General features: G+C 48.0%; 1 protein-coding gene across 2 annotated transcripts; it reads left to right on the forward strand.

Annotated features, from left to right (window-relative positions):
- The first annotated feature begins 71 nt into the window (after window positions 1-71).
- atp1b2a (ATPase Na+/K+ transporting subunit beta 2a) lies at window positions 72-15,143 on the forward strand. Of its 2 annotated transcripts, XM_087831228.1 has the most exons (9): window positions 72-327; window positions 6,389-6,517; window positions 6,608-6,712; window positions 6,823-6,902; window positions 12,609-12,734; window positions 12,912-12,971; window positions 13,086-13,112; window positions 13,269-13,364; window positions 13,440-15,143. In XM_087831228.1, exons 1-9 carry the CDS (start codon window positions 222-224, stop codon window positions 13,602-13,604), a joined length of 894 nt encoding a protein of 297 aa, XP_087687354.1. In that variant the 5' UTR covers window positions 72-221; the 3' UTR covers window positions 13,605-15,143. The 2 variants fall into 2 exon arrangements, with proteins under 2 accessions (XP_087687354.1, XP_087687353.1); XM_087831227.1 differs by lacking the exon at window positions 13,086-13,112.
- Window positions 15,144-16,479: the final 1,336 nt, after the last annotated feature.

Here is a 16,479-nt window from a genome sequence, read left to right on the forward strand (position 1 = left end):
TCTATGATGTCACGGTCTGTCAATCCCGCAGAGGGCGGGGTCTCCTTGCGCCGCGATTGGCGAGCCGCGCGGTGACGTCAGCGGGCGCTGAAGGGGAGGGGTTTATCCCAGAGAGCGAGTGTCCGCGCGCTCCGTCAGCCGCATCCTCGTCATCAGGGACTTGGAGAGCCTCCATCATCACCTCGTCTTTCATCACCTCCATCACCTCCGTCTGCTCCATCATGTCCGGCTCTAAGGAGGACGACCGGAAGGGCTCGAGTGAGTGGCGGGAATTCTTCTGGAACCCGAGGACGCACGAGCTGCTGGGCCGGACCGCCGCCAGCTGGGGTCAGTACCGCGGCATCCGTGCGCGTCTCCGCGAATCGGTTCGTGTGTTCACGGCATCTGTGCGCGCGCACAGCTGATTATTGACTACTGATCGATCTGCTAACGGTCCGTTTATCAGCCACTCTGATCATTGATCGAGCAGAGGGCAGCCGGTGGTTTCCAAACTGTGGGGCGGGACCCTCGGGCAGACGATGTTTCAGCTCTGAACTGATGTATTGATTATAATCAATGAGTATTGGAGCTGTGTTAGCAGAGGGTTTACCTGTGAACAGCTGCTGAGGACTAACACACCTGAGCTCCTGATGTCAGCAGGCGGCTCCCACCTGTCCAGGTGTACCTGCCCGTCACAGGTGACGTGGGTTTAGATTCGTCCTATTGCTGTGAATCTCACTGTACATGCTTACACTGCCTGAGCGTCTGCTTACCTGGATGCATTCAGGTGATCGTCCCAGGCTGTGTCTGATTGGATGAAAGCTCTGTTGGTCTGCACCTCGGCTTAAATCTGGTTTGTCTCAGACTGAGTCAGCTGCACCTGAAGAGGTGTGTTTGAGGTCAGCTGTTTCCAGCTGTTTCCAGGTGTGTCTGTGAGCTCAGAGCTCCATCCTCAGGTGATCTGTCCCACGGTCCAATCAGCTCGCTGTGTCACAGGTGGCCTCAGAGATCAGTCACAGACTTCAGTTACTGACGGTCGATGTGATCGAACATCAGGAGGAACGTCTGTCTGATTCTGTTACAGTGATAACTGATCACAGCTGATCAATAACCCTGATCGGCCCTGATCAGCTGACTCTCATGACGACCACTACTGAAGCAGTGATGTTGGCGGCCTCTCTCTCTCTGAGTGAGAGTGATGCTCGCTCGCCCTCTGACAGCCATGTCCTGTCTGAAGGTCATTCTTTAATGTGTGTGTGTTCAGAGTACCATCCAATCAAACGCGTCTGCTTAATCCAGATTAAGACACACTCACACACACGGGCAGATATGTTAGAGTGCTCCTTAAAGGGACAGTACATGGCACTGACTCAGAGGGAGGTTGTAGTCACTCTACTGGTCACATGACCATAGTGGGTGGAGACAAAACATCCAGAATCAGGCAGTTAGAGCACAGTGAGGTCGCGGTTTTTCAGGAGGGAGCTTAGTGTGTGTAACCAGTGTTATAGAAGGTTCTAGATTCTTCTGAAGAGGAACCAGGTGTGTTTGGACAGAGCTGATGGAGGTAGTGCTCTGGGTGGAACCAGTCACCTCAGCTTTATTCACACAGCACCGGTTCACAGCAGTGACACAGTGTTTCTCTGAGGTCAGAGGTCACAGTGAAGAAACACACAGCTCTGCTGTCACTTCCAACATAAATGAAGACAGAAACTAAACAGCAGTGACGTTTGCAGGGTTACTGAAGTTGGCTGGTAGATAAAACTAATGTCTAACATTTTCGACATGAAGGGAAGTTTAGAAATCGGGCTGTTGGGGTCAGAGTGGCTTTTCTTCATAACTGGTTGCACAACTGCGTGTTTGAAGGCAGTATGAACACAGCCTGATGACAAGGAGGAGTTCATTAAAAGTAAGATACAGGATCCAACGGTGGTCAGAGCTTCCTTAATGAAGGAAGGAAGAGTGTCATGCAGCGTATTGCAGCTTCTCAAATGATCGATTATTTCTTTTAAAGTCGAAAAGGATACGTGTTGGAAAGCCACAGAGCATTCAGACTGCCGGCAGATATGGCTCCTTAGTGCTGAGATCTTATCTATAAAGTAATAGTTTATAAAGTAAGTTTGTCTTTTTTCCATCTCCTCTCAGCTCGGCGACATTCCCGCCAGAGAGCGCGAGTGGATTCATTGAGCCATGGTTGTGGCTGAATGTGGGCTTCAAGCGTTAAGTCCTTAATGGAGCCACAATGTCTGAAATTGAGGAGCATGTTGAAATAAAGGAGTTAGCACGTTCATCAGCCGATATAGCTGTATTACAGTAGATATCATAAAAAGTAGAGTTAGTAAAGGCCGCGGAGAAGCATCCGTACATCCGTAATGCACACGTCCAAACTGGATGACCAGATCAAGCGTGTGGCCTTTAACCGGCACTAGAAGGCATGAGCACATCCCCCCTGTCCTCGCTAACTTACACTGGCACAAATATCGCATTGGTTTCAGAATCCTTCTTCTCACTTTTAAAAGTCTAACTAACGTGGCCCCTAGCTACCTAACTGATCTCCTTGATCAACCCAAGGCGAGCACTAAGATCCTCCAGCCAACTGCTCCTAATGCAACCAAGGTCTCGTTTAACAACCAGCCATTGCTGCTCCTAGACTCTGGAATAATCTCCCAGTCGAACTCCATACATCGGAATCAATTCAATCCTTCAAATCACGCTTAGAACCACACTTGTTTAACTTAGCTTTTGAAACAAATCACTTTGAACTTCATTGGGTATGCGCTACACCAGCTAAAGGCAATTTTAAGTATCATTGTACTATTTGTTTCTTGTTCTGGCCGCATTGCGGTTTTATTGTGACGCACTTTGATGTCTTTTAAATGTGCTGTAGAAATACATTTTGACTTGACTATATAATGATGTGCTTTTGATCGCTAGCTACACAGCTATGTTAGCATAACACAGTGAAGCTGGAGGATGAACGCTAACTTTTTTCCACTCAATAAAAGTTAGCATGAGGGTTCTCCATGGTTAGAGACAAATGCAATCGCATAGCAGGATGCTGTAAACGGACCAAGCTTCAGTCAGGAGAACAACTGAGATAATCCATCCACAATATGAGGTTAGTCATTAATATACTGCTGCAACAACACGGGAATAGAGCAGCTGTGATAGAATTCAACATTAATGAATCAATGGTACAGAAGTGCAGGAAGCGCCGTTTTCGGCCTCACACCGAGCACATCTACTGCGGGTGTGGTGCCTGTTATCGACCCGGAGTTAGCAACATCCCCCAAAAACCCGAAGAGGAGAGTCCTGGCCCCTAGCCCTGCCAGTGTAGCAGAAATGATGAGGATGATGATGCAGCAGCAGCCGTTCTTCTCTGCGTGAGTAGCTTAATGTTGTTCGTGTGTAATTTACGTTGAGTAGGCTAACCACGTTATTACATTAATGCATGTAAGGTGAACTAGCAAACACCATCATAGCTACATGCGGCTATCTTCTTGTTTGATGGCAGATACTCCCTTCACCCTGGACAAAAAGGCTAAAATGACCAAAGAAAAAGTGGAAAACAGCTAAACATGAGAGGTTTTTGGACAAAGTTTGTGTTTTTTCCATTGTTTAAGCTGCTTCCAGCCAAGAGTGATACCATATATGCCCCATAGCTGCAGAAAAGGCTAACATTGTTATCTTTTTACAAAAAAACAGCTGAACATGAGAGGTTTTTGGACAAAGTTTGTGTTCTCCATTCTTTAAGCACCGGTTTGAGCACCGTTTAAGCACCGGCACCGTTTCAAAAGTACCGGTTTGGCACCGGTATCAGATAAAACCTAAACGATACCCATCCCTACCCATGAGGCTACATTCTTTAGTGCTATGCCTGTAAAACTCTGCTCACATTGCATCAATATTAAATCATTTTTTGAATAATTTTAAAAATGTTTCTTCACGTCAATATGTGGGCCGCAAGTGGGGATGACATGGACTGCAGGTGACCTGCAGGCCACAGGTTTGAGACCCCTGGCCTAAGGGAAGCATGTATAATGTAAACAGAATTGGTCCTAGCACTGAACCCTGTGGGACTCCATAGCTGACCTTGTGTCTACAAGTCACCAATTTATCTAACAAGGTAATACAGAGCTCTTAATGAAACATCAGAAAGAAATCAGACCAAAATAACTGCACGACCGGGCTCAGAAGATGTGACAAGGAAGAGAGAGACCACACAAAGGCTCAATATGCTATAAGCTATTTTAATGGAACAAAGTAAAGAAACCTAAAAACAGATCAAGTGGTGCGACATCCATGGCTGAATGCACCATGTCAGGATAAGTTCTCGATCACCCAGGGAAGCATGAGGAGCCAAGAAGGAAGAAGGAGTTATAACACACTGGGGACTGGCCTACTAAGGTGTGCTGCACCTGAAACTGGGTCAGCTCCACCAACTAGACACCTGAAAGAGACAGGAAAGCAAGGCTAGCCCACTGGCTGTCACAGTGAACAGGTAAAACCTCTGTTGGAGTAGCATTCAGGGCGTTGACGGTGACAACAGTGGGTAGATTATATCCTTAAACTCAGCTACTGCACTTTCAGAAAGACATCTACTGTGATGAAGTCAGTGATGGGGGACATACAGGACAGTGAGGTGTGTTCTCCACCAGCTCTCTGCCACTATCGCAGGGCTCTAGACTAACTTTTTGCCAGGGTTGCACTCACATTTTTCAACCGCATTGCTTAACACTGCAGTTTTACATGTGCACTTTCTTTGGGGGGAAGTCCATACAGACAATATTCATTTCTAAATTATTAGCTAACAAACTTGTGCTTAAAGTGCTTTGTCAATATTGTAGAAAATGTTAAACTTAATCATCATCTCGGCTCCTCTGACGACCTGTTTGCTGCTGGATGCTGCTGAAAGGCAGTGGGGACACTTGGGCATTTATTACCCACAGCTACGTCCACTTCTGTCAGGCCTAGGCTGCTCACTAGGGCTGGGTATCATCACTGATTTCTATCATCCATTCGATTCTGGTTCTCAAAGTCCTGATTCGATTCAACTTAGCCTCAGACAGTCAGAAATATCATAATTCTGATCATTTATCAGTACTGATACATGTGAGACTTCATCAGCATTGTGAACATCACAGCAGATGCCTTTGTGTGAAAGTAACTGAGAATAAAACAGAAAAACATGAAGGAGATTTTCCTGGTCTGGCTTTTTATAGCAGATAACCTTAAAATATTCTGCAGTTTTGCATAAATTTAAAAAGTTTTAATTTCTTCAGTATTGAACAGCAGAAATGAGGTTTTCTTGTCGGAGGTCATTTAAGTGAAAAAAGAAAAAGACAGCGCTGTAAACAACGGTAGACTGGTGGGTGATAAGTGAATGAATAATGCAGAAAACAGAGATTTGAGATGGGAAACTGTTCCTGAAGTACACAGAGAGAGAGAGCTGTGCAGGAAGTGTGATTTTTATCGTGGTGGAAGCAAAACAGCAAAAGTCAGAGGGAATTCATGACAACATTGATCACATGTGAAGCGCAGTTTGTTGCTTCTTTTGCTGCTGGCTCGGCGAATTTTGGTTGGAGAGACAAAACCTGCAGCTCAGAATCAGCGCAAAAAGACGCAAACACAACGCGGATGCATCAGAATCGCTGAGCTCCGACAGCGTGTCCGTCTACGGGCCGTCAGGTGAGAAAGCCGAGAAAGACAAAGCTGATTCTGATGCGTCGGGTCTGTGTTTACGTCTTTGTGTGGAGTCCGTTAATGAATCGATATCGCCTTATTCAGACTACTCACCTCTCTCTTCCACCTGCACTTTCAACTGGACCACGGCCAATCAGAGAGGTCCGCCCCTGACTATATCTGATTGGTTTAGTCCACGATAGGGGCATAATGTGTCTGTTGTTGACCACACGGAGAGTTTTTTTTTGTTACCCGAACAGTTGGTTGTACTGGTGCGACCAAATATTTATTTTAGTCGCACAATTGAAACATTTGGTCGCATTTGCGACTAAATTGGTCGCACTCCAGCGTCAGGGTCACCTGCAAGTGTTCCCAGGTGTGCATGAGGACGTCTGATGAGGAAATGAAGGCTCTCAGTGAGCGTGTGATTCTCTCACCTTCTCTCAGTGGTTGGATGATGGCGGCGAGCCTGAGTCTGCCATAGATATTGTCATGTGACCATCAGAGCCCCTCTGAGGTCAGCTGGAATCAGACGATGGATGAAGAGGAACAGAGGCTGAGCAGATTACAGTACCTCCCCCTCCCCCTTACACCGATGACCTACTTCAGTATGAATCGAGGGGTGGGGGAGGGGCTAAGCACAAGAGGATTATAAAGATGACATTAGAGGAGGGAACGGGGGAGGGGCATGCTGTGCTCTGAGTAACCATGGCGTCACCTCCCTCCACAGGGCTGATCCTGCTCTTCTACCTGATCTTCTACCTGTGTCTGGCCGGCATGTTCGCCTTCACCATGTATATCATGCTGCTCACGCTCGACGACTACAAGCCCACCTGGCAGGACCGGCTGGCCACTCCAGGTGAGGACACCACACCCACAGCAGAGAGGGGCGGGGTTTATCAACAGGCTCGGCTGTGATTGATTAGCGCTGACCTGCTTCCTGTTTCAGGGATGATGATTCGCCCAAAGGGAAACCAGCTGGAGATCACCTTCTCCACCTCAGACACCGAGAGCTGGGACGGCTTCATCCACAATCTCAACTCCTTCCTGTCCCGTAAGAGCCCCGCCTCTTTAACCACTTATCAATACAACTGAAAGGTTACCTGCCCACTGACCTGTCACACCTGTGTCTGTGCCTGTGTGTCTGTACCTGTGTGTCTGCAGCGTACAACGACAGCTATCAGGTTCAGACCAACGACGAATGCACACCTGACGAGTACTTCATCCAAGAGGACAGCGGAGAGGTATGACCTACACCTGTCTGTTTGACCTACACCTGTCTGACCTACACCTGTCTGACCTACACCTGTCTGTTTGACCTACACCTGTCTGTTTGACCTACACCTGTCTGACCTACACCTGTCTGACCTACACCTGTCTGTTTGACCTACACCTGTCTGACCTACACCTGTCTGACCTACACCTGTCTGTTTGACCTACACCTGTCTGACCTACACCTGTCTGACCTACACCTGTCTGTTTGACCTACACCTGTCTGTCTGACCTACACCTGTCTGTTTGACCTACACCTGTCTGACCTACACCTGTCTGTCTGACCTACACCTGTCTGTTTGATCTACACCTGTCTGTCTGACCTACACCTGTCTGTTTGACCTACACCTGTCTGACCTACACCTGTTTGTTTGACCTACACCTGTCTGTTTGACCTACACCTGTCTGACCTACACCTGTCTGACCTACACCTGTCTGTTTGACCTACACCTGTCTGACCTACACCTGTCTGACCTACACCTGTCTGTTTGACCTACACCTGTCTGTCTGACCTACACCTGTCTGTTTGACCTACACCTGTCTGACCTACACCTGTCTGTCTGACCTACACCTGTCTGTTTGATCTACACCTGTCTGTCTGACCTACACCTGCCTGTCTGACCTACACCTGTCTGTCTGACCTACACCTGTCTGTTTGATCTACACCTGTCTGTTTGACCTACACCTGCCTATCTGACCTACACCTGTCTGTTTGATCTACACCTGTCTGTCTGACCTACACCTGCCTGTCTGACCTACACCTGTCTGTTTGATCTACACCTGTCTGTCTCACCTACACCTGCCTGTCTGACCTACACCTGTCTGTTTGACCTACACCTGCCTGTCTGACCTACACCTGTCTGTTTGACTCATACCTGCCTGTCTGACCTACACCTGTCTGTTTGACCTACACCTGCCTGTTTGACCCACACCTGCCTGTTTGACTCATACCTGCCTGTCTGACCTACACCTGCCTGTTTGACCTACACCTGTCTGACCTACACCTGCCTGGTTGACCTACACCTGTCTGTTTGACCTACACCTGTCTGTCTGACCTACACCTGCCTGGTTGACCTACACCTGTCTGTTTGACCTACACCTGTCTGACCTACACCTGTCTGTTTGACCTACACCTGTCTGTCTGACCTACACCTGCCTGGTTGACCTACACCTGTCTGTTTGACCTACACCTGTCTGACCTACACCTGTCTGTCTGACCTACACCTGTCTGTTTGACCTACACCTGTCTGTCTGACCTACACCTGCCTGGTTGACCTACACCTGTCTGTTTGACCTACACCTGTCTGACCTACACCTGTCTGTCTGACCTACACCTGCCTGGTTGACCTACACCTGTCTGTTTGACCTACACCTGCCTGGTTGACCTACACCTGTCTGTTTGACCTACACCTGTCTGACCTACACCTGTCTGTCTGACCTACACCTGTCTGTTTGACCTACACCTGCCTTTCTGACCTACACCTATCTGTCTGACCTACACCTGTCTGTTTGACCTACACCTGCCTTTCTGACCTACACCTATCTGTCTGACCTACACCTATCTGTCTGACCTACACCTGTCTGTCTGACCTACACTTGTCTGTTTGACCTACACCTGTTTGACCTACACCTGTCTGTCTGACCTACACCGGTCTGTTTGACCTACGTCTGTTTGACCTACACCTGTTTGACCTACACCTGTCTGTCTGACCTACACCTCTCTGTTTGACCTACACCTGTCTGTTTTACCTACACCTGTCTGTTTGACTGACACCTGTCTGTCTGACCTACACCTGTCTGTCTGACCTACATCTGTCTGTTTGACCTACACCGGTCTGTTTGACCTACACCTGTCTGACCTACACCTGTCTGTTTGACCTACACCTGTCTGTCTGACCTACACCTGTCTGACCTACACCTGTCTGACCTACACCTGTCTGTTTGACCTACACCTGTCTGACCTACACCTGTCTGTTTGACCTACACCTGTCTGTCTGACCTACACCTGTCTGTTTGACCTACACCTGTCTGACCTACACCTGTCTGTCTGACCTACACCTGTCTGTTTGACCTACACCTGTCTGACCTACACCTGTCTGACCTACACCTGTCTGTTTGACCTACACCTGTCTGACCTACACCTGTCTGACCTACACCTGTCTGTTTGACCTACACCTGTCTGTCTGACCTACACCTGTCTGTTTGACCTACACCTGTCTGACCTACACCTGTCTGTCTGACCTACACCTGTCTGTTTGATCTACACCTGTCTGTCTGACCTACACCTGCCTGTCTGACCTACACCTGTCTGTCTGACCTACACCTGTCTGTTTGATCTACACCTGTCTGTTTGACCTACACCTGCCTATCTGACCTACACCTGTCTGTTTGATCTACACCTGTCTGTCTGACCTACACCTGCCTGTCTGACCTACACCTGTCTGTTTGATCTACACCTGTCTGTCTGACCTACACCTGCCTGTTTGACCTACACCTGTCTGTTTGACCTACACCTGCCTGTCTGACCTACACCTGTCTGTTTGACTCATACCTGCCTTTCTGACCTACACCTGTCTGTTTGACCTACACCTGCCTGTTTGACCCACACCTGCCTGTTTGACTCATACCTGCCTGTCTGACCTACACCTGTCTGTCTGACCTACACCTGTCTGTTTGACCTACACCTGTCTGTCTGACCTACATCTGTCTGTCTGACCTACACCTGCCTGGTTGACCTACACCTGTCTGTTTGACCTACACCTGTCTGACCTACACCTGTCTGTCTGACCTACACCTGCCTGGTTGACCTACACCTGTCTGTTTGACCTACACCTGCCTGGTTGACCTACACCTGTCTGTTTGACCTACACCTGTCTGACCTACACCTGTCTGTCTGACCTACACCTGTCTGTTTGACCTACACCTGCCTTTCTGACCTACACCTATCTGTCTGACCTACACCTGTCTGTTTGACCTACACCTGCCTTTCTGACCTACACCTATCTGTCTGACCTACACCTATCTGTCTGACCTACACCTGTCTGTCTGACCTACACTTGTCTGTTTGACCTACACCTGTTTGACCTACACCTGTCTGTCTGACCTACACCGGTCTGTTTGACCTACGTCTGTTTGACCTACACCTGTTTGACCTACACCTGTCTGTCTGACCTACACCTCTCTGTTTGACCTACACCTGTCTGTTTTACCTACACCTGTCTGTTTGACTGACACCTGTCTGTCTGACCTACACCTGTCTGTCTGACCTACATCTGTCTGTTTGACCTACACCGGTCTGTTTGACCTACACCTGTCTGACCTACACCTGTCTGTTTGACCTACACCTGTCTGTCTGACCTACACCTGTCTGACCTACACCTGTCTGACCTACACCTGTCTGTTTGACCTACACCTGTCTGACCTACACCTGTCTGTTTGACCTACACCTGTCTGTCTGACCTACACCTGTCTGTTTGACCTACACCTGTCTGACCTACACCTGTCTGTCTGACCTACACCTGTCTGTTTGACCTACACCTGTCTGACCTACACCTGTCTGACCTACACCTGTCTGTTTGACCTACACCTGTCTGACCTACACCTGTCTGACCTACACCTGTCTGTTTGACCTACACCTGTCTGTCTGACCTACACCTGTCTGTTTGACCTACACCTGTCTGACCTACACCTGTCTGTCTGACCTACACCTGTCTGTTTGATCTACACCTGTCTGTCTGACCTACACCTGCCTGTCTGACCTACACCTGTCTGTCTGACCTACACCTGTCTGTTTGATCTACACCTGTCTGTTTGACCTACACCTGCCTATCTGACCTACACCTGTCTGTTTGATCTACACCTGTCTGTCTGACCTACACCTGCCTGTCTGACCTACACCTGTCTGTTTGATCTACACCTGTCTGTCTGACCTACACCTGCCTGTCTGACCTACACCTGTCTGTTTGACCTACACCTGCCTGTCTGACCTACACCTGTCTGTTTGACTCATACCTGCCTTTCTGACCTACACCTGTCTGTTTGACCTACACCTGCCTGTTTGACCCACACCTGCCTGTTTGACTCATACCTGCCTGTCTGACCTACACCTGTCTGTCTGACCTACACCTGTCTGTTTGACCTACACCTGTCTGTCTGACCTACATCTGCCTGTTTGACCTACACCTGTCTGACCTACACCTGCCTGGTTGACCTACACCTGTCTGTTTGACCTACACCTGTCTGTCTGACCTACACCTGCCTGGTTGACCTACACCTGTCTGTTTGACCTACACCTGTCTGACCTACACCTGTCTGTTTGACCTACACCTGTCTGTCTGACCTACACCTGCCTGGTTGACCTACACCTGTCTGTTTGACCTACACCTGTCTGACCTACACCTGTCTGTCTGACCTACACCTGTCTGTTTGACCTACACCTGTCTGTTTGACCTACACCTACCTGGTTGACCTACACCTGTCTGTTTGACCTACACCTGTCTGACCTACACCTGTCTGTCTGACCTACACCTGCCTGGTTGACCTACACCTGTCTGTTTGACCTACACCTGTCTGTTTGACCTACACCTGTCTGTCTGACCTACACCTGCCTGGTTGACCTACACCTGTCTGTTTGACCTACACCTGTCTGACCTACACCTGTCTGTCTGACCTACACCTGTCTGTTTGACCTACACCTGCCTTTCTGACCTACACCTATCTGTCTGACCTACACCTATCTGTCTGACCTACACCTGTCTGTCTGACCTACACTTGTCTGTTTGACCTACACCTGTTTGACCTACACCTGTCTGTCTGACCTACACCGGTCTGTTTGACCTACGTCTGTTTGACCTACACCTGTTTGACCTACACCTGTCTGTCTGACCTACACCTCTCTGTTTGACCTACACCTGTCTGTTTTACCTACACCTGTCTGTTTGACTGACACCTGTCTGTCTGACCTACACCTGTCTGTCTGACCTACATCTGTCTGTTTGACCTACACCGGTCTGTTTGACCTACACCTGTCTGACCTACACCTGTCTGTTTGACCTACACCTGTCTGTCTGACCTACACCTGTTTGTTTGACCTACACCTGTCTGTCTGACCTACACCTGTTTGTTTGACCTACACCTGTCTGTCTGACCTACACCTGTCTGTCTGACCTACACCTGTCTTTTTGACCTACACCGGTCTTTCTGACCTACACCTGTCTGTCTGACCTACACCTGTCTGTCTGACCTACACCTGTCTGTCTGACCTACACCTGTCTGTTTGACTGACACCTGTCTGTCTGACCTACACCTGTCTGTCTGACCTACACCTGTCTGTTTGACCTACACCGGTCTTTCTGACCTACACCTGTCTGTCTGACCTACACCTGTCTGTCTGACCTACACCTCTCTGTTTGACCGACACCTGTCTGTTTGACCTACACCTGTCTGACCTACACCTGCCTGTCTGACCTACACCTCTCTGTTTGACCTACACCTGTCTGTCTGACCTACACCTGTCTGACCTACACCTGTCTGTCTGACCTACACCTCTCTGTTTGACCTACACCTGTCTGTTTGACCTACACCTGTCTGACCTACACCTGTCTGTCTGACCTACACGTGTCTGTCTGACCTACACCTGACTTTCTCACCTACACCTGTTTGACCTGCTCTCTCTGCAGGTGAGGAACAATCCCAAACGTTCCTGTCAGTTCAATCGGACGATGTTGGAGGAGTGTTCGGGGGTTTTGGATCGTTTCTATGGTTACGACAAAGGACAGCCCTGCATCCTCATCAAACTGAACCGGGTATGACCTCTGACCCCCATGTTAAGCCCAGTTACACTCTAGTGTTACTGAAAATGATTTTGCCACAGGAGGAAGTGCTTCCTGTCTGTAGGTTTCAGAAAGCGGCCAATCAAAAGAGACTTTTAACCTCAAACCCTCCAATGACATTCTCACGAGCTGTTCTTCTACCTGCTGCAGGTGATCGGGATGTTACCGGGGAAGGAAAGACAGTCTCCTTATGTCACCTGTGCAGCAAAGGTCTGTGAACCTGTCTGTCTGTAAACCTGTCTGTCTGTAAACCTGTCCTTCTGTAAACCTGTCTGTCTGTCTGTGAACCTGTCTTCATCTCACCTGTGTCGTCTCCATCCTCAGAGGTACAGAGTGGGTGAAAATGAGTGGGTAAGACCAGCAGCCCAGGAAGTAGATCATGATAGAGTCCCTTAGTGCCTCCATCACAGAATCACAGCAGAGTTACGTGTTAGTAACCTCCAGTTACAGGTTATTGAAGCGTATTGACGACCAGTCAGAAGTATTGATCAGTGTGTTTGTGTGCAGAGGGAGGACAGCGACAAGATCGGACTTCTGGCTTATTATCCTCCTAATGGGACCTTCAACCTCATGTACTACCCGTACTACGGCAAGAAGGCCCAGGTACTCGCTCAGTATTCACTCAGTGCACACAGAGTACTGTACTAATACTGACATGCGATGTGTTTACTGTCTCAGGTGAACTACACTCAGCCTCTAGTGGCCGTGAAGTTCCTGAACGCCTCTCTGAACACAGACATCAACGTGGAGTGTAAAGTGACCTCCAACACGCTCGCCGCCGGCAGTGACAGGGACAAGTTCGCCGGACGCGTCTCCTTCAAACTCCGAATCAACGACAAATAGACACACACACTGACACAGACACACACACACACAAACACACACAAACACGTGAAAGCTGCACTCATCCAGATGTTTCCACTTCCTGTTACAGCCTCACACTGACCAGCTGTATTTTATATTTCCATGTTGTGTTCACTGACCAAGGTCTTGATGCGTTCACTGACCATGATGACGATGCGTTCACTGACCATGATGACGATGCGTTTACTGACCATGATGACGATGCGTTCACTGACCATGGTCATGATGCATTTACTGACAATGGCCATGATGCATTTACTGACCATGATCGCGATGCGTTCACTGACCAAGGTCTTGATGCATTCACTGACCAGGGTCATGATGCATTTATTGACCATATTCATGATGCATTCAGTGACCATGATGATGATGATGCGTTCACTGACCAGGGTCATGATGCGTTTATTGACCATATTCATGATGCATTCAGTGACCATGATGATGATGATGCGTTCACTGACCAAGGTCATGATGCATTTACTGACCATGATCGCGATGCGTTCACTGACTGTTTAAAGTGTCTGTTTCTCAGTGGATTCCCTGGTAGTTGTAAACACACAGTTTCTTTCTCTGATAGGACCCCTCGGTGCAGCTTTAACTCAGACACACCCACCCTCAAACCGACCAATCAGCACGCACACATAGTCTGATGTCACTGCCACTGGAGGCCGGTGACAGGGCCAGTGTTCACCTCCATGGTGGATCAGTCTGCATGAATCAAAGAGAGAATTATTGATCCCTTGATGTACACTTTATTGATTGTTTATTTATTTGTTTGTTTACGACGTGTTTGTTTACACTAAAGTCAGAGATGAGACATGTGAACACAGAAACACTCAGACATCGACCAATCACAGTAATTAATGACCTCATAGTCAGGTGACTGATCAATCAGCCAGTCTGGAGTCAGTTCTCAATTCTCTGATAATGAACCACATCTTCTACATCATTCCCAGTCCAGAAACCACAAACCAGTTCACTAACTGGTTTGTCTTATCGGCCATGATAAATGTCTCCTCGTTTGTTGCCACGGAAGCAGCTGAACTCACAGCCAATCGGAAGCTAGCTTTAGTTTCCATTCCCGCAGCTTTAGTGTGATGATGTCACCTCGTTTCTTCTTTTCCTTTTTGTGTGGCTGCAGCTGATTGGCTCCTTAGTTAGAAAATCAATTAGCGCTCACCTGGGTGAGTTAGGTTAGTTAACGAGGTCGTTAATGTTTGCTTTTGTTTGTTATTTATTTGTTTGTATGTGTGTTTCTGTTTCCACCATGGGACTGAGCATGACAACACACACACACACACACTCAGTGTCCTCAGCTCCGTCGGGGAAACACCCCCACTTACCTGTACTCCTGTCCACCAATTGTCTTCCTTTAAAGAAAGGGCCTGACCAATCAGAGGTTCCTGCTGTATGATGTCATCTACTGTTACCTGCTTGTAACTGGTTGATTTCTCCTGCCTGAAAATGTCCTTGTGTTCAAACAGCGAATAAAAAAAAGCAAGAAATTAAACAACAAAAGACTATTTATGTGTATTTCATTGGGGGGTCCTGGATGCAGTGAACACATCACCTGTGCAGTGATGTGTTCCTGAGGATGTTGTCATGGAGACAAGCATCTTCCCGGAGGATGGGTGAGTTTTCTGTCAGTGCTCAGACTGTTTCATGTGTTTTACATAAGAGCCTCAGTTATATAAGAGCATGAGTTATAGACAGAGGTGAGCCGTGAGCCCTCTGCTGGTCACAGCCATGCATTACAACCAGACGGCCCATAATAACTATATGTCACTGTGATCAACACTGCCACCTGCTGACAACCCTGCAGTACTGCGTCTTCACAAACAACAAACACTTTGATATAATGTTTTTAAGACAGTAGTGTATCCATGGTTACCATGACTGTGTAGCCAGGTACGATATGAGTTAAACCTGAAGTTGACAGGGTAACCACACATCCTGTAGTCAAGCAGGTTACATGAACTGACCTGTAGAGAGTTATTAAAGGTGAGCCAGAATTTGCTCACAGAGTCAGATCACAAAACAAGTTTGGCAGTCGAGCGATGACGCAAAGATAAAACTATTTTAACAATCTCCATGGAGACGGGGACAGTGACGACTAGGGGACGGAAGGTCCATTTCCACGACATCAGGACAGCTACAGTATCTGAAGCTTGGATCAAACACAGAATAACTCATCGAGCCGTTATCAACGAAGCAACCTGGTTGTTTACGAACAGTTTATTAAGTTCAACTTCACAAATCCAATAATTTTGATTGCCTTCTTTTCTGTTCAAATTTCTAAAACCACACGTACCATCTCTCTAGCTCTTGAATAAACCTTAAATACCTGCAGGACTCTGTTAAGGACATTCTATGACACTGTGGTAGCATTTGCTATTTTCTATGCAGTGGCCTGCTGGGGGAGTGGATGCACGGACAGGGACAGGATTGACAAACTGGTGTGGAGGGCTAGCTCCGTGCTGGGATGTCACCTGGAGTCTGTGGAGGTGGTTGGTGAGGGGAGGATTCAATTCAATTCAATTCAATTCAATTCAATTTTATTTATATAGCGCCAAATCACAACAAATGTCGCCTCAAGGCGCTTCATAGATACAGAGAAAAGCCCAACAATCATATGACCCCCTATGAGCAAGCACTTTGGCGACAGTGGGAAGGAAAAACTCCCTTTTAACAGGAAGAAACCTCCGGCAGAACCAGGCTCAGGGAGGGGCGGCCATCTGCTGCGACCGGTTGGGGTGAGAGAAGGAAGACAGGATAAAGACATGCTGTGGAAGAGAGACAGAGATTAATAACAGATACGGTTCAATACAGAGAGGTCTGTTAATACATAGTGAGT

Source organism: Neolamprologus brichardi, chromosome 3 (assembly GCF_056152115.1).
Source record: "Neolamprologus brichardi isolate AB-2024 chromosome 3, ASM5615211v1, whole genome shotgun sequence".
Lineage (NCBI taxonomy): Eukaryota > Metazoa > Chordata > Actinopteri > Cichliformes > Cichlidae > Neolamprologus > Neolamprologus brichardi.